The sequence below is a fragment of the Pseudoliparis swirei genome, chromosome 13, assembly GCF_029220125.1.
Source record: "Pseudoliparis swirei isolate HS2019 ecotype Mariana Trench chromosome 13, NWPU_hadal_v1, whole genome shotgun sequence".
In the NCBI taxonomy this organism is placed as follows: domain Eukaryota; kingdom Metazoa; phylum Chordata; class Actinopteri; order Perciformes; family Liparidae; genus Pseudoliparis; species Pseudoliparis swirei.
In genome coordinates this window covers 3,298,774-3,317,822 of record NC_079400.1, presented here as the reverse complement: position 1 = coordinate 3,317,822, position 19,049 = coordinate 3,298,774, and the positions used below count along the sequence as shown (strand labels likewise).

At 43.6% G+C, this 19,049-nt stretch overlaps 1 protein-coding gene across 5 annotated transcripts in view; it reads left to right on the top strand.

Moving 5' to 3' along the window:
* The first annotated feature begins 385 nt into the window (after nucleotides 1–385).
* plce1 (phospholipase C, epsilon 1) overlaps nucleotides 386–19,049 on the top strand; it is a 138,660-nt gene continuing 119,996 nt past the window's right edge. For 3 of the 5 annotated variants that reach the window (XM_056430627.1, XM_056430628.1, XM_056430625.1), the window contains exons 1-5: nucleotides 386–539; nucleotides 13,979–14,329; nucleotides 15,323–15,909; nucleotides 16,360–16,767; nucleotides 16,904–17,113. In XM_056430627.1, the coding sequence (XP_056286602.1) occupies nucleotides 15,370–15,909; nucleotides 16,360–16,767; nucleotides 16,904–17,113 (1,158 nt within the window). In that variant the 5' untranslated portion in view covers nucleotides 386–539; nucleotides 13,979–14,329; nucleotides 15,323–15,369. The remainder of the gene's footprint in view (nucleotides 540–13,978; nucleotides 14,330–15,322; nucleotides 15,910–16,359; nucleotides 16,768–16,903; nucleotides 17,114–19,049) is intronic. The other 2 variants (XM_056430629.1, XM_056430626.1) reach the window with 2 other exon arrangements.

The following is a 19,049-nucleotide window of genomic DNA, read 5'->3' as shown; positions in this document are numbered from 1 at the left end:
CTCATTGCCTTCAAGTTCACACATTATTCGTGGAAGATGTATGGAACCAAACAATGATCCTATGCTGGATAATACTATGTGTGTTTTTGTGTGGGATGCATCACGACAATATAGACAAAAAAACAACAATTTAAACGACACACAACTACACACAATTACCCTTTCATTGTTATTGGCTCCAAGCCTATCGGGTCAAAATTATAGTTTGACTCTGTACAAAATGAAAATATACCTGAACAAAATATCCACGATGCTACAGTCTGCAAAGATAATGCTGTCCGGGCCCATTTGACGAAACCAAAAGAACTTCATCAGTCCTGATTCAGATTTCGCTTCCCAGTATTCCGAGGGGTTCCTGAACGCATCAGCAGCGAGAGAGCGGTTTTTCCCACCGCGGCGCGCGAGCTGCTGCATCAACGGTGTCTGCGCGAGAGCTGCGGAGCGAGCCGGGCTACGGAGAGCTAGCAGGACGTGTGTGAAACGAGTCGGTGCGCGAACTTTATCCGGTGGGTGCGAACTAAAGGTGACAACATTCGTCGGTAAGTCCGTCGCGTCGATACAACTTTTTCTTGTGCTCCTTTTGCACGAGCGCTTATGCTCGCGAGTGGGATTTTGTACGTTTGTCAAGTCGCTCACAGTGTCAGCGGTTCCCAAACTTGTATGAAGGAACATATGCATATAAAACTAATTTAATGTCTGTGTCTTCACGTGTCTGTGGAGTGCAGGTGGAATGTGGTTGTTCGCCTTGTGTCGGCTGAAGTCTCCTCTCTGAGCAGAAACTTACTCCATGGGCTTCCAACTGGTTTCTGTCATTGTCTCTTTTTTCTGAGCTGGCTTCGAGGTGCAGTGCAGCGTCACAGAGGCTGCAGCACTACCAGAGTTTGTTTGAGTTTATTTACATTAAATATTCCTCCGAAATAAGTGAAAAGTGATGGTTTTGTATTCATAGCCCGTGATGCGTTCACTGTCATTCACTCCGCAGTTTTTTGTGCAGTGGCGCACGGTGTTATTTGAGTTTGACAGGTCAGGTTATTGTTTACTCAGGAAAAGACAGACATCCCTTGAACACTGTGACATTTACCTTCTTATTTGTATTTGTGTATTTTTGTGTGTATTTTATTCAGTCAATCAAATCAAATACAATACAATATTATTCTATATAATATACAAAAGAGAAATTCTGAAAAGGTATAAATTCCTATCCTAAATTGAAATCAAAATAAATCAGAAAATTTAAATTAAATAAAGAAAAAAACAACAAACAAAATAAACAAAATATATTTATATATATTACTACCACATACATCTTCCATATAAATACGTTTTTAATCACATTTATAACTCTCAAGAATTGTTTTATAAATAATTCCCTTAAAAAAACAAATTTGATGTTGCTGCTAAAGTTGCTCTCACTTAGGTATTTAGCTAATTGAAACAAAAGGGAAATACAGCTCCGATTACCAGAAGGGCTGGACTTTTGCCTTGTGTCTGTGGTTCACAGGTTGACCTTGTCTGACCTTGTGTCAGTGGTTCACAGACACAAGGTCAACTTTCAAATACAGTCCACAACAGTTTGGCACACGCGAGAAGGATAACACGGCCGTACGATGTAAAGTGAGAAGCCAACGAACAAAAATACATAGTTTACAAACATGCTCCGCAGAATATATTATCATAATACTGTGGTTGACAACATCCACAGTATATTTTGCAGACTGGACATTTTTATAAATGTTAAAACCTAACAAATTGTTTATTGGCAGCCGTTTGCGAGAAGGTGTGTTGCGGTCCTGAGAGACACCTGGAGCAGAGAGGGATGGGAGACTGGTTGGACCTGTTAAACATCCGATCCTCTGCATTATTGCATCATCACTTCCCATTTATTCAGCTGTGGAGCAGCTCCATTCTTTGTCTTAATGACATCACCCATTGCCTCGTCTGGTGTTGGAGGAGTGGTAATTGTGGTCATAGTTGACCTTTGTCCCTAGTTGTGGAATGCATTTTATTTAGCTTCATGCTTCTCAAGCTGCTGCTGCACTTTGATGCCCTGTGTTTATGAATTAAAGGCGCCCTATGGAGATTTATGTGAACTAATAACAATGTAATGTTAATGTTTTTCCTCACCAATATGCATTGTGCTAATCCTCGCATATTGCAATTGCTGCGTCTCTATTTGCCAACAGGATTCATCGCGCTAAAGTTGAATTAAAGTCTGAATTATAGGCGAAGGGAAGAAAAAAAACACTGAACAAAGCAATTACTTTATGTAATTAGATATATAAAGCAGATGATATGCAGCAGCGTCTTTCAGCCTACGTGTTTCCCTTCGCTTGAACTCGCCTCTCAGAGGAACTTATTCTGACTTGGTTCCGGGAAGCAACTGGGAACTGATGAGCAAAGTGGCTAAAAAAAAGAATGAAAAACTTGGATGAATGAAATCTGGATTGCAGTTCTTGTGCTCTGTGATTGCCATAATGTTAAGTCCACCGCCTAAAACCCAATGACATCTTGAAATAATAAATAGCTGATTGCACAGAGCAGACGTGACGGACCAGCTCATTGGATTTGAATGAAAAGCAATAAGTATGTTTGTTTTGTTTCATGAGAAAAACCTTCAACTAAAGACCAGGCATCGGCGTGATATGGAGAAGGTTCATCCTCACTTCTCCTGGCGTGGCTCACTTTGGTGATGCCTCTACGCTCTTTCTGTAGTTATAGCCACATACACACACACACACACACACACACACACACTGAAAAGCACTGGCAATCATTTCATTCTTCAGTTCAACGGTCCCCCCCCCCCCTTTTTGAGTCATCTTTTTATTACCTTCGCATTGAAAATGCGGAAGGTAATGTTTTGATCGCCGTGTATTTATTTATTTATTTGTATGCGTGTTATTCGCATAACAAAAAAAGTTTTAAACCGAATCGCATGAAATTTGGTGGGATGATTGGTTATTATCCGGGGACCATTTGATTAGATTTTGGGATCAATCGGGTCAAAGGTCAAGGTCATGAGAAGGTCAACATCTTCTTGAATCGCATGAAATTTGGTGGGATGATTGGTTATTATCCGGGGACCATTTGATTAGATTTTGGGATCAATCGGGTCAAAGGTCAAGGTCAAGGTCATGGATAGGTAAAAATCGTCTTTTTACCATAGCGCGGTCAATTTCTATCCAATTGGCATGCAACTAATGCCAACATGTTCATAATTCAATGCCCAATCTTGTGATGTGCGAAGGTATGCGCTCTACCGAGTGCCCGTTCTAGTTCCCCTTTGTTACAGAGCGCACACACACACACACGCAAACTATACCGCTCACACACTCATCCACCGAGTCGGCACAGTCGCCCTGTTGTTAAACTATACGACACGCATGAAGAGATGCTCTCACACACGCCGAGGCCCCGCCCCCTCTCTGTTTCTGTGCACTTTCTCCTGGCGTCTCCCTCGGCCCCGCCCTCTAATCAAAGCCATATGTTCTCCGGTTACCGAGCGGGAGGCGGTGTTGGGAATGAAAGGTGACCTGCAGCCGACACCTTTTTAGTTCCTGTCGCAGTCTGTTTGATTCCGGCGCCATCGGTATTGTCTCCAAGGCGATAGAAGCCGCCAATGGGAAGATGGGTATATCTTTTTCTTTTTCTTTAATCCGTGGCGCATTTGTTTGAGTAGTTCTGAGCTCTCCCGGTGACTGGTTTTGATTCTATCAGTAAGATTTGCCCTCGTCTTTTTCTGAATCCATGACACATCACAGTGTTTAAGGTTTTTAGGGCGTCTCTTCAGATGAATCAAATATCTTTCCTTTTTATGAGGAAAAAAAAAAGCAATCCAGGAGGCCGAAACGGAGCTGCTCAAACATTAATCTGCAGCTGATTTATCATTTGATCTGCAAATAATGTCTGGAGAATCAAGTCTGGATGTTGTGTTGAGCTTCTCTTTCACACACGAAGCACTCGACAGGAGTCGCTCTGTCAGCTGCGTCCGTAGAGCTGTGCACTTGCAATGCGACAGATATCACGATAGAAGGGTTGCAATTCAATATATTGTATTTCTGTAAGCAAGGTGTGAAGCAAATATTCTGGTTTAAATAAAAGAAGAAGTCAGTGCAGTGTGAAGAGCACACTCACATGTGCATAACATCTGAGTAGTCATGACAGTGGGATCTGCATGTTCCTTTATTCTCTATCAGGTTAACATCCTCACACTACAAGAAATACATGTGATTTCAAAAGGAAACTTAAGGCAGCAATAATCAGAAAGGAAATTATAGTAGTTTAGGTTATTATTTTAGGTATTTAAGGTATTTAGGTATTTAAAAAAATGTTTTTACTTTTAATGTAAATGTTGTTTTCTAAGTGTTTTTGTGATAATTGATCATACTGCATTTTATGTATTTGTATTATTACCTTCGCATTGAAAATGCGGAAGGTTATGTTTTGATCGCAGTGTATTTATTTATTAATTTATTTATTTGTATGCGTGTTATTCGCATAACAAAAAAGTTTTAAACCGAATCGCATGAAATTTGGTGGGGTGGTTGGTTATTATCCGGGGACCATTTGATTAGATTTTGGGACCAATCGGGTCAAAGGTCAATGTCAAGGTCATGGAAAGGTCAAAATCTTCTTTTTACCATAGCGCGGTCAATTTGTATCCAATTGGCATGCAACTAATGCCAAAATGTTCATAATTCAATGCCCAATCTTGTGATATGCGAAGGTATGCGCTCTACCGAGTGCCTGTTCTAGTATTGTAATGTTTTTTGCCTGGACCCCAGGAAGAATAGTCTCCACTACGGTGTAGACTAATGGGCATCCTTAATAAACATAAACATAAACACTACTTGTTGATGCAATCTGAGCCACTGTCTGCCACGATTCATTGCATGGGAATTATCAATGAGACATCGATGCTGTGTTTTCCAGAATTGATGCAGCATCACGATTCACCAAACATTATATTGCGAAACACGTGGATCAATATTTTCTTCCACCCTCATTTGGTAGAGCTAGGCCATGACGCAAGAACACCACGGTCACCTCGCCGGCTCACAATTCAGTCGTCGACGGCAACGTCCTTGAATTCGTCCGACAATTTCCCCGTCGGCTCATACGCCGACGGGAGCGCCGAGTCTCGACGTCCATCCGGTTACGACATTCGCCCCTCTTCTTCAAACATCATCAACTCGCTCGCTGTGAATTCTCCGAACAATGAGCGCTCTCTTCTCCCAGAGGACTCTGCTTGGACTTTGGATGGAGCCGGCGGGGTAAAACGTCTGTTTAATACCCGGTCTAACTGATTTGGACATTTGCGTTCTCGCATACCGCTCCTCCGGGTAATGCCGAGATAAGTTCAGGGTTGCAGTGCTTCCGTGAAAAGGGCTGAAGAAACCTCGCCGTGTTTAGTCCAGATATGTGACCGTGACTATAAACATAACCAGCACTCTTGGTTTGTGGTCTCATTCTGGGTCCTGACCCAAACATTTAATAATATTCCCAACTGAAGGGGTAACACATATTCTTATATTAACTTGATGTCATCCTGTGTATGGATTTGGATGAAGTGCAGATTCGATTCAGTTTTCTTTACTGGAATTTGCTGACCAGAGCGGTTTTCCATTAGTTCTCACTTCTCACACACTTGAGCTGTGATTATCCGCCCAGAGCCGGCCGGGTTTCGATCCACCGGGCTATTTAGAGCACTCGGATTCGATCAAACTTCCATTGGGTCGGCATTCAAAGGGCGACGCAGAAGTGACGCACTTTTAGAGAGATGGTCATTTTAAATAATTAGAAGTCGATTGAGATTCTTTTGAATGTAATAGCTGGTGTTCGCGGTGTTGATGCTTGATTAGAAACCCAAGCCAGAGCAACCCCCCCCCCCCCCCACACACACACACACAGACATTAAGATGTCACTTTCATTCGCTGCGTTGCAATTAGAACGATTCACATGAGTTAGTGGATTTCCTCCTCGTTTTCTAAAGCACGAGATCTTTCCTTCTCACCGGCTGATCTCTCCCCTTTTTTATCGGGGTCTTCGCACACCGCACGGTAACATTTGTCCGTTTATTTTCCAACTGGTCGCAGTTGGAAAATAAACGTGTGATTCTATTGTAGTCATGTGATGTGTCTTTTCTTCTCTGACCCCCTGTGTTAAAGAGAGAGAGAGGGAGGGGGGGCGGGGAGTGCATGCTTTCCACCACACTGAATATCCTTACTTTGTGCAGCCTCATTTAAATTCCTCTTCAGTATATTCAGTGCCTTTAGTCGCTGTGGCCGAGATGCCTATTGGAGAGCCTGAAGGTTTTTCTTTACCAGTTATTGTTGTTTTCACATGACATGTTGATTTGTATGTTTTGTTGAGCAGTTAAGTTTTCAAAAATATGTTATCGGTAAATAGATATATCACTTTTCTAGAAGCCGATCCAGTAGTTCTGACAAGTTTAGGACTGATAGCAATGTGTGTGTTACATTCCCTCACACGTACGATGTAAGCCGTTTCTTTTTCCCCCTTCTTCTTGCTACTTTTCTCACTTATTTCTTAGATTATAAATGGCATTAAAATGACTTCAGTTCTGACACTCTCTTGACTGTCAGTGGTCTCCTTTTTTGGCATCTCAAAGCAATCGTGATAATCGAAGTGAAATGTGTGTTTTCCCTGCGTGACTGGCTGCTTCTTTACAGTCGGGTGACACCAGTCGGAGCGCCGCTCTATTGTTCTCGCATGGCATGCCTTTTTTTAATGCACAAGAGCAAAGGGGATTCCTTCTCTCCCTGACCTGCTTATTATGCTGCTGGAATGCTAAAGATCCAAGGCTGAATCCTAGCGTGAAGTAATTAGTGGAGTATATGTTGGAGTCTTAACCCTCCTATTAGCTTTGGGGTCAATTTGACCCCATTCAATGTTTAATGTCTCTAAAAAAAATGTATTGACATCATGTTTTTTGCTTCATATTTCATGACTTTTCCTAATTTATTGGGGACAACTGGGAAAACATAAAATTCACATGATGATATGTTTTCAATGTCCTGAACACAACCTGTACGCATCGGTCAATTTGACCCCAGGCTGTTTTTCACTGTGTAAAACATATAAGAAATATCAACATTTTTATTTATTTAAAGGGCTTTTTAGGTATACAAAACTACATAAAGTACCTGACACTTAAACTTGGGAAACAATATTAATTCTAATCATTTTCTGGAGGTTTTAATTGCTGGGGTCAAAAAGGGTAAAAGATGTTAGTATATTTGAAGGTAACAGGAGGGTTAAGAGGATAAATCGCATTTCAGCTCAGCTTAAAAACAGCTCTCATTTAACACTTTTACATCACGTAGATAATTTACTCTCTCTCTCTCTCTCTCTCTCTCTCACTTGTCCGATTCACTGACTGTGTAGTAGTCAAAGTAAACTTACTATTCAATATGAAGCATGCATGTTATTACCTGTAATTCACAGGGCTGCTTCCAGTACCGGGCCATGAGTCATCATTTGGATGCGTTGTGAAATAATCCCTCGTGACTGAACGTTAGAGAAAGGCTTCTATGTGAGCATGAAGGTCTCCTGTGGAGGGGACACACAATGATTTAGGACTTCGGGGGTTCAGAAACGTCTGTGATCCCGAGACACAAACTAATTGTTCCTCATTCTGATCGACTACTCGTGAGACAAATGTCAGGATACTCGTACTCTGTTGACATTTACAATTTCACTAAGTGGTTGAATTAATAACATTTTCTGAAGTGTGAGGGTAAGATGGAGCGGGAGATGGACAGGCGGATCGGTGCGGCTGCAGCAGTCAAACAGGCGCTGCACCGGTCCGTCTTGTGAAGAGAGAGCCGAGCCGAAAGGCAAAGCTCTCCGTTTACTGGTGGGTCGACGTTCCAATCCTCGAACTTTGGGTAGTGACCGAAAGAACGAGGTTGCGAATTGGGGCGGCTGTAGCTCAGTGGGGTAAGAGGGTCATCCTGCAACCGCAAGGTTGTGGGTTCGATCCCCGCTCTCCCCATTAGTTGCAAGTCGAAGTGTCCTTGAGCAAGGCACTGAACCCCCAGTTGCTTCCCGGGCGCATCACTGCAGCCCACTGCTCCTTAATAACTAAGGATGGGTTAAATGCAGAGAACTAATTTCCCCTTGGGGATTAATAAAAGTGTATATTTACAAGCGGCCAAAATGAGTTTCCTCCGTAGGGCGGCCGGGCTCAGCCTTAGAGATGGGGTGAGGAGATGAGTTTCCTCTGTAGGAGCCTTAGAGATGGGGTGAGGAGATGAGTTTCCTCTGTAGGAGCCTTAGAGACGGAGTGAGGAGATGAGTTTCCTCTGTAGGAGCCTTAGAGATGGGGTGAGGAGATGAGTTTCCTCTGTAGGAGCCTTAGAGACGGGGTGAGGAGATGAGTTTCCTCTGTAGGAGCCTTAGAGACGGGGTGAGGAGCTTGGAGTCGAGCCGCTACTCCTTCGCATCGAAAGGAGTCAGCTGAGGTGGTTCGGGCATCTGATCCGGACGCCTCCTGGACGCCTCCTGGACGTTAGAGGTTTTCCAGGCTCGTCCAACTGGGAGGAGACCCCGGGGAAGACCCGGGACACGCTGGATGGATCACATCTCCCGGCTGGCCTGGGAACGCCTCGGGATCCCCCAGAACGGGCTGGAACATGTGGCGGTCCGGGTCGGCCTGCTGGGTCCGCTGCCCCCGCGACCCGACCTCTCTCACTCCTCTCACCCAGTGAGCAGGAATAAACCTGGAGCATTAGATCTAAATAGACTTTTTACAAGGCGTGTTGCCTACATTAATGTAAGTATTGCCAATTTGTAAATTATAGGGACCCAATTAAACATATGCATGTCTGTATGTATGTATACATAATGATAGTATTTTGATTTTCTATACCACATACATTATTCTGAAGGAAGAGAAGCTTGGTAAAATGGGTGCCATGTGCTGGACAGTATTGTATACAATGTGAAGTAGAAGTGAATCGAGGGTTTTCTTGGTCAGTGCACTTGTCACTCAGTGTGACCTGGTTTCCTGTGTGTGTGTGTGTGTGTGTGTGAGTGTGTGTGTCTGCTTTTCTGTGCGTCTGTCTGCAATTTGGCCAGAGAGTTGTTTTCCCCCCCGGCCGGGGTCACAGTTCAGCTGATAACAAGAGATACTTTGAACCGTGTTTAGCATGCGTTCATGTTTTTTAGGTTTACAAACTGCAGAAATCTAATTATCTATTTGTAATGACTCTTTAGTGTGTATTTTCTCAATTTCATCTTTTTGAAATAATCACATCGCAGGTGTTTTTATGACGCGTCTGTCTGTATTGTTCATTATTTCCATTTAATTAGCTATTTCTGTAATTTATTCAAATAAGATAAAATTATGTTCATGATTTCTAAATGAACAGCTGTCGCGCATCTCATATCGATCTCAACCTTACTTTAAGTCCACATGCTTCCACTTCAAGCTTGGAAATGCTAAATTAGCTTGATGGCGAGCACAGCTGTCGACTGGCCCACACGGCTTCAGGATTTAAAGGTACAGCGCGCCTGGCGACGCTCGTCTCACCCTGCTGATCCATACTTGGAGAGGTTCATGCCACATGTGAAGCGTGTCAGTTTGTGTCCTCAAGTGACATCGGCCTTAATTTGACAGCGAACATCTGTGCAGCCACAACATGAGCCGAAGCAGTAGATGATGGACACAGATGGTTCCCGACTAGAACATCGTCGTTTGCCATGTTTTTAATGGCATCTTGTCTGCACATTTCGTTTGACTGTACTTTCGTTTCTAATTTTTTCCTCCGATTGGTAGTATATTGTTATTACCTTCGCATTGCGTGTTACTCTCATAACTCAAAAAGTATTTAACCGAATCGCATGACATTTGGTGGGATGATTGGTTATTATCCGGGGACCATTTGATTAGATTTTGGGATCGATCGGGTCAAAGGTCAAGGTCATGAAAAGGTCAAAATCTTCTTGAATCACATGCAATTTGGTGGGATGATTGGTTATTATCAGGGGACCATTTGATTAGATTTTGGTATCGATCGGGTCAAAGGTCAAGGTCAAGGCCATGAAAAGGTCAAACTTCTTGACTCGCATGAAATTTGGTGGGATGATTGTTTATTATCCGGGGACCATTTGATTAGATTTTGGGATCAATCGGGTCAAGGTCATGAAAAGGTCAACATCTTCTTTTTACCATAGCGCTGTCAATTTATATCCAATTGGCATGCAACTAATGCCAAAATGTTCATAATTCAATGCTCAATCTTGTGATATGCGAAGGAATGCGCTCTACCGAGTGCCCATTCTAGTTTGTCTTTCCGACTCTCTCTCTATAGGCAATTGGGAAAATATGCATTGATTCACAGGTACACACAAATATATATCATTATTGTATTATTTGTATAGTCTTACTTTAAATATAAGAGTGTGATTCGCCAGTGATTCAAATCAATGTATGTTTCATAGCCAAAAGGTTAGTGTTTCATATCTTCATGTCAACACATTCTTTGCCAACTTTTTCCGAATCTTTTTGTCCTGTTAGACCGTGACACATGCAGGTGATATTCTCCCTGTGAAGGATCAGGATGGGCACTTACCCCGAATGAAGCTCAGAGTGCTAAATAAAATGACATAATTCTGAAAACCTCCTCGATTTCGTTAAGCTCAGCCGTGGTGCAGATTTCTCCCTCAGTCGTTCAGAAAACGGAGGTTAAAATGTTCCTGTTTTGTCTGAGGCGTTGTGAGAAACCTCCTTAATCATACCAGTCATTAAAAAGTCTTACAGTAGCTCCTTTTAATCGGCTGCTCCCACATGTTTCAGTTTCAGTCAGAGCTCATGTTGGGCAACTGATGCTTTGAAATCCAATACTAACCTTGGTTAGCGACATTATTTGGGCGAATAACACTGCTGCATGTTTGTCTTTTGATGTTTGGGTTATGTTTTAGTCTTGATTCTATTTCATTTAATATACAATTTATTAATATAAAGAAATATTTTTTTATGTTGATGTAAGACAGTTATTATAAGTAGGTATAAGGCAAATCTGCAAATCTCACAAATCTGTTAAATACAAGTCCTCAAATCCTGTTTGGACAGTTTCCCCCCAGCCTAATTGTGCACATTGTGATGGGTTTATTAATTAAGAATTTTCAATTGGAAGGCAGATTCTGGTAAAAATAATTAGCAACCTGCTCTCTATCAGGTAGCTTTGCATGTTTTTCATGCACAATGAGGTCATTTAAATTTATTTAGTTGATTTATTAAAGCCCATTTTGAATAAAACCTCTCTTGCCTACTCAAATCTTATTTTTACTCAACATTTATTGGCTTCTTGGAAATTCTAAATCTTGGCAGGCTCTTTGCCGATATTGCTCTTTGCAGATGTGGCCAACTCTGTCAAATATTATTGATACCTCGTGATCAGTTCAGGCCCCTTTTGTTTGTAAAAACCTGTCTTCAGTGTCGTGACGGATTCAGTTGACTCAAAATGCCATTATAGATCTGTGAACAATGGGATCTGTTAACAGAATTAGCATACGTCTAGCAGTGGCGGCTTTAAAACGTCACATTATCGAAGAAAAACAAGTACTTTTTCATATCAAATCATTGTCTTGGAAAGGCTACATCTTAGCAGCAAGGTATAGGAAGTCCTCAGAAGGTTAGCTGTCACTGTGAGCTCCTGAATGAAGCTCTTGTCTGAGTTCTGTGTGAATGTAGCACAGAGCCTTGAAAAGAGGTCGCAGACATCCGACACAGACCCCTTGATATTCAGACGTGCTCCAATGTGTTGGTTCCCCTCTCACACCTTCCCCTGAAATAACTTGAAACTGACAAAAGTAAGTTTTGACGGGTGCCTTCTCAAGACTTCATATTTCAGCTCTTACCATAGATGCTTGATAGGATTCAGATCAGGACTGAAATAGTTTTCTTCTTCTCCATTTTTATGTTCCTTCCGCTGTGTGTTTGGGCTCGTGTTATCTGTTTGCAGGACCCATAACTTGCGCCTGAGACGGGCCCTTCTGTCACGAGGCAGACTGTTTTGAGATTTCATGGTGCCCTACACGGATTCAAGGCACCCGGTGCCAACACATAACCAAGCCTCCTCCGAGTCTCACTGTCGGAACGGTGTTCTTTTCTTTGAAATGTTAACGTCTGCGAAAAATAGCGCCGCAATTTGCCAAATAAAGCTCCAGTTTTGCGTCGTCTGTCCAAAGAACATTGTGCCTGGTCAATATATCCGTTTGAGCTTTTTTTAATGTTGTCCTTTCCAAAGTGGAGTCCTCCAGTGGAGTTCAGCTTGTTTAGTATTGTTGGTTCTTTTACTACCGTTCCCATTCTCCTTCTGTCCAGGGCTCTGATCTCCTCAGACAACTCTCCTCTTTGTGAGTTCTGGCAAATGACGTCTTTGCTACTTGATTTACCAAAGGATCAATGAGTTGAACTCTTCCCTCCCTATTTGTATTGTTCCTCCTCACCCACACACACATGCACTGAAAGTGAAGCTGGTCCTCCCTCTTTGGGTCGGTCCAACATTCCTACTCTGGCCCACGCATTTGGGAAGGGAATTAAGGGCTGTGGTCGCTCTAATTACGAGGTTTCGGGTTCTAGTCTTTTTGGATTTATACACCCCTGGCCACCATTGACGATACCCAGACCACACGATTAGCATGCGTGCATGTTGCGGGTGAGTGTGTGTTATGAATGGATTTCATGCCAACAGGGTGCATAACCAGTCTCTGCCCCGCTCTGATGCATTAACCTTCCAGTGTGCAAGCTTAAAACACAAGAGATTTGCATTTTAGGACTACGGGACAATATCAAAAATAAGAACGCCAAAGTTGTGACATGCACAACTAATAACGGTGAAATGAATCACAATTTCTGGAATCCAGAACATTTTGTTTACAACTGGAATTTCGTTTTCTCGTTTCATATTGTAGTCAAAGGTTATCTTTTCCAAGTATTTCTGGCGTGCATTTTATTGATAGTAGATATTAGAGAGATGACAGAAAACAAAGGCGGAGAGAGAGATGTGGAATGACATGCAACAAAGCTTCCAGTTGAGGTGCACCTCTCGGACGTTTAGGTTTATGGTGAGCACTTTAACCCCGAAGCTATCCTATACTCTGGTTATTTTACAGTGACATCACATTTTACAGCTGTCACTGAAACTGTAATTTAAATATCTCTCTATTATCTAGAACCTGTAAGTTCATGATCATGTTGGATTACTGTGGGATGTCTAAAGAGGTTATCCCATTTTTAGGAAAAGGGAGTTAGTGAGAACATAGCCAGGAATAGGAAGAATAAATTGATTGATTTAAACTGCTTGTTTCAGAATGAGAGCGGGCTGCACTACCTGCTTATCGACTGAGAGTTATATCCCCATGGGCTCTTGTCTGATGCTGAGAGGAGGAATAAGGAGAGAAGGGAAAATACAGGCAGAGGCGGGGTCTCTGCAGAATTCTAACAACCCCATAACATGTCCTGTTTCTCATACATCATCTCGGGAAATGGAGATAATAGTACTGTAAATAGTTTTATTCTTATTGCCCCAGAAGATTAGACTTGTTAAGCGTGTAAAATGAGTGTTCCTTCCCGCGTGATTCCCTTCCCACTTAAACTCAGTGTTTGTTATTTCAGTTGCGTCAGTCACAATGGCTCACACTCTGCGTTGATTTAGTTGAATAGTTATAGATAAGAAAGCTGATGTGATGAATGAAGAGGGCACACAAGGACCTGACAGACATCTTGAATTTTGGAAAGTTGGTCAAATGTGTTTCTCATGTGTGCTTCAGTTTTTTTTTCCTCCCATATCTCTTTTTAAATTTGAATTCCTAAACTTTCTAGCTCTGTTAAACAATGCTTTCTGAATATGCTTGGACATTGTGGAAATGAGTTGTTAAAAAACAAGTAAAAAGATAATGACTGGTGTCTGTGTTCTCTCTGTTTTCCCCTCTTGTTGTTTCTCTCAGGGCCTGGAAGCGGATAGCGATGCCCCAGATGCATGTCAGGACCAATCAGAGTCGGCGCACACAGGCACACGCGCCTTGTAAGCTGTGACCGTGAATCGTACTATCAAGGAAATTCCTCTTTCCTCCAGGGTCGCCGCGGCGGCTTCTCTATCTGGCGGTTTGTACAGCTGCACAAGCTTCTGTTTCTACAACACAACACAGAGCACACTCTGTATGGACATGTTGTCTTAGCCACTCGAGAGGTCACCGGAAGCTGAAGTCGGTGTTGCCCGACCGCTGGCCTCTGACCCTGGTGGCAGGACCCGGACTGTCGTGTAGCATGACCTGAAGTGGATCGCTCTCATCATCCAAGTGAGTATTTTGAACTGAACTAAAATACAGAAGGTTTGACACTGGTGATGGTGATAGTAAGTCAATCAATCAAATTGTGAAGCTACAAAAGAGAAATGTGCTTAAATCCTCCTTAGCTCAGTTCAGGGAAAACTTGCTATCATTAACAGGGTTTTTCCTGCATAGAGAAAATGTGGGCGTGCGCCTAAGCCGTTTTCCCGAACGCCTATGACAAATCCCGAGCGCCTAAGGCAAAAAAAAAGTCTGCGATGGAGAAAAAAAAAAAAAAAAAAACTGTGTTCATCACGTGCATGTCAGCGAATATGTTCTCAATAGTATGTTTCAAGTAGGCTACAGCCGCACCCTCGTTCTGTTTTGATCAAGAGTAATCGAGTTGATAAGCGTGTCTTCTTGTCTGATCAATACGCAACTGTGAGGTGCGCGAATGGACAGAGCGGCCAGCTGCTGATCACTCAACAGCCCGACGTGCACCAATACTATTCTACTATACTAATCTATTTTAATCTAAAGTGGAAGCAAAATGATTTCCTCAAGCATAGCCTCCATTATTTATGTAAAAAAAATAAATAATAATACATAGATGTCTGCTAATTACGGTGACATGGCAACACAGACCAGTGCTCCCAAAAAAAAAAACGAAGACCCATTTTGACCCAGGAAAAACCCTGATTAGCAATCTAGACCATGACAATGCGGTCATGTTACATAATCTATGGGTTTCGAAGTCTGCAAATTGCATTTCCTTTGCAAATTTAATTTCCTTTTGCCCGCCTATAGAGTCACTCATTGAGATGGAAGACGTCGCTTCTCAAATGTTAGGAATTAAGAGATTTAGAGAAATGTATTTGACGGATGTTTGCATCACAGATCGGTGCTAGCGCCACCCATTTGAGACGATTAAAACGGCTTCAGACAAATCTGAAGTTCTCCTAACTGCGGTTAGAGTTCTCCTGCTGAACTGGCATCAACAGCAAAGTGTTGCCTCTTCTTCAGAGCTGCGGCTGAACGAAGGCGAACGCAGGAGACTCCGGGAAGACGCAATGGCTACTGAAGAAAATGTGTCTCAGGTCGGGGCTGTCGTCCCGGCTCGCCGTGCTCCGCCTCCATCCAGAGAAGCCAGACACGCGAACGACAGCCAGGAGGTATGGCGACACTCCGACCAATCGTGGCAGTCGAAACAGCGGAGCAGCCCTTCTCTTGTCTTTTATAGGAAGCTGTCATGTGACCGTGGGAAAGGGAACATTTTGGACGAGGAATACGAGTGTTTGGATTTCGACTCGAAGCTCTCGAGTACCGAAGAAAAACATTATCCAGAGCTGTCGACTGGCAAGGAAATTGAAGGAATAACCAATACTCTGACTTCGATACCTGGGACAAGTTCAAAGGCATCTCAGTGCCAGCTGGACACCCTTGAAGAGGTCGTGGATGCAAACAGAAATGGCAGCGTCCAATGCTCCTGCACCCTGTCGAGCCTTAACATGGGTCCCGACAGATCAAGCCCCACCCCCAGTCCCTCGAAGGCCAACAGGAGGCACGTCCGACGCAGCAGCCTCCCTGTGTCAATGCTGGCTTTCCACAAGGTAACACAGAAGGACGCTGCTCGCCCATGATGATGCAATTTGTATAGCTTTACATTATTACATTACATGTCATTTAGCAGACGCTTTTATCCGAAGCGACTTACAATAAGTGCATTCGACCAAGAGTGCAAACTAAGAACAACAAGAATACAGAAAGTAACATTTCTTCAAGAAAGTCAAACTACAAAAGTACCATAAGTAAGAGTAATAACATGAGTAGTACCATAATAAGAGCCATTTAAGTGCCACTGAAGTGCTAATCTGTGTTTTAATCCAGATATAGTCGGAAAAGATGTGTTTTTTTAAATTTCCGGCGGATGATGTAGAGACTTTCTGCTGTCCTGATGTCAGTGGGGAGCAAATTAAATGCGTTTAAAGCCAGTAGATAACCCATTCAGGGCTCCGCTAAGCCATCAGACGATATTAATGAGCCGTGTTTTCTGCTTCTAGACGCCACCCTGCCTCTTAGCTGGGTGCCGTCCATCCAGTGAGCCGAGCTCTCGGGCCTCGTCTCCCTCCGGATCCCCTCTTCCCAAACACCGCCGGCACATTCACCAGCACCGTCTCAAGGATGGCTACTCGAGTTTAGAGAGGATCAACCGAAGGCCCAGGGTGAAGAAATGCTCCCTGGAAAAACTATTTGCAAGAAGAGCATCTTTCGAAACCACGAGGTCAACTCCGAAGAGCGATGAGCGGTCATCCTCCAGAGTGACCAGGCACTGCAGCGGGGGGGGCAGCAGCAGCAGCAGCAGCGATGAAGGGGATGGAGAGGGCCTCTTGGAAAACGCCGACTTCATTAGGAACCGTAAAGAGCGTTCCACTGTCCTGGTCAGACGCTTCTTCAAGAACAATCGAAAGGTATTTGCATGCAAGATGTCTCTTCTGACATCTCGAACGTGTTTGTTATTCATAATGGTCGGTTCGCTCATCGTTTATCGTCCGCTAAACAAAACCGCAAGACACGCTCAACCCCTTTTCCTCTTCTCTCCGTAAGATGACCAAGTCGGTGTGCACCGGAACGAGAGCGATCGTCAAGGCGCTGCCGTCGGGAAGCATCTCGGAGGACGTCTGGGAGGTGGTCGTCGGTCAGAGGGCCCGGCGACCCGGCGAGGAGAACGTGCGGCCGGTCGTGATGCGAGCGTCAAAAGAAGAATTCGGCGTTTGCAGGGAAATGCTCCGTTTTATTGGAGTTAAGCTGCGGCAGGTAAGAGAACGGCCACACCGACTTCATAAGACTGAAGTTGTCACGGGCGTTATCGAAGCATTCCACACCTCAAGGACTCAAATGTGGATTCAAGACGGCAATTAAATTACATTTTAATTCAATTCAATTCAATTCAATTTCAATTCAGTTTATTTGCATAGCCCATTTTCACAAATTACAAATTTGCCTCAGAGTGCTTTACAATCTGTACACATAGACATCCCTGACCTTTGACCCTTTCGGGGAAAAAAAGTGAAGAACCCTTGAGAGAACAGAGGAGGATCCCTCTCCAGGATGGACAGGTGTCATAGATGTCATGTGACCAGAAGGAATCATTACACACACATTAAAACACAGTAACAACACAATGAATATGACAGAGTGTGTGAATAGTTGGTAGTCGGCATATTCCACGATCCAGACCTCCACGGTCCATCAGGCAGATGGAGGTAGAGAGGAGGAGTGGGCGGAGCCTCAACAGTGGGCGGAGTCTCAACAGGGGCAATGGCAATGCACTGAACTTCTCCTCAGGTCTTTGATGGTGTGTCTTTCACGCTGAGGCTCTAGCTGGTGACACACTCCTGTTAAAAGAGATACGCACTGAGGCAAAAGTGATTTATAAACATGTTTTCCAGAATCATCCGAACCCAAGGTGCCTTCGTAAGAGTTTGTTGCAGGGGGAGGTATTCAAACTTTATGGAGTTCATGACCTTACAGCACTGACGTTACGCCTCAAGCTATAATGTGCTTATTCTTTAATTGCCGTACAGTGATGTAGATATGCCACAGATGATAAAGCATTGGGTTAAAAGGTGGTGTGCTTTTTCCTTTTTCTGCCACAAGAAAAAGTGCAAATCTCACAGCTGCAGTGGCGCAAGAGTATTTCGGACTTGATTGAAAAAGTGTTCTTGGCTGTTGCTTTTCTCCGTTTGGGTTGAAATGTTATGCCTGTTATGCTTGGAGGATTAATAATTTGTTCAAGAAATATGTTAATAGACCAACACACACACACACAGGCTCTTTGTTCAGGGAAAACATATTTATTCTCTGTTATTCCTGCTCCCCATATTACTGACAGACTGAATGACTGAGCCTTCTGTGTGTGTGTGTGTGTGCGTGTGTGTGTGTGTGAGTGTGTGTGTGTGTGAATGGACTGAGCACAGTTGGCATCGACATTGAAGTTAGAGCCATGGAAATGGCTCGAGAGAAAGTAAACGAGCAAGACAGAGTGAGAAAGTTCGAGAGGGATGGAGGAAGAGAAACCGAGTGGGACGAAGAGGAGACCCGCCGGGACGTTGCTGGGGCGATTATCCAGTTTCCAAGCAAGAGTGTTTCTACAAACATCTGACGGGAGCTTTTGGCAGCCGTGGCCGCCACATTGCAGAGATTATACAGCGTCTCGCTACCTTCTGGAATAGAAGCGGTTCTGTCCGTCATTAGTCATCCTTTCAGTCTGAGAGGTGCAGAGAGAATCCGAGGAGACGGCGTCACGCGGGATCCTCTCCTGTTGTTCTCTTCCTGTAAAAACTCAAAACACATGGAGACCGATACCCAGCGCCTCGAAGACGCATACAGCCACAGAGTTACACGATTGTAATGCCAAGAAGAATATTGGATTTCTGTTGAACTTTTGTTTGCCATGTGCAAACTGTTGCTGTATGAAGGCACTTTAAACAAGCTCGATATGAGATTTGGAGCAATTGCATTGGAGCACCGGGCCAGGCCTCCATGAGCGCTGAGGTCCTCTGAGTCGAGCAGTGGCAGTAGCGGCTGCTTGCAGCTAATGTTGCACAAATTACAGCAACAGCGCTGACGGAGCTGACGGTGTTAACCCGAGGGGGAACTGGAGGGTATATATTTGGCAGTGAATTGTTAAATAGATGTTATTTACCGCCCACTCCCCCTCTCTACCTCCATCTGCCTGATGGATGGTGGA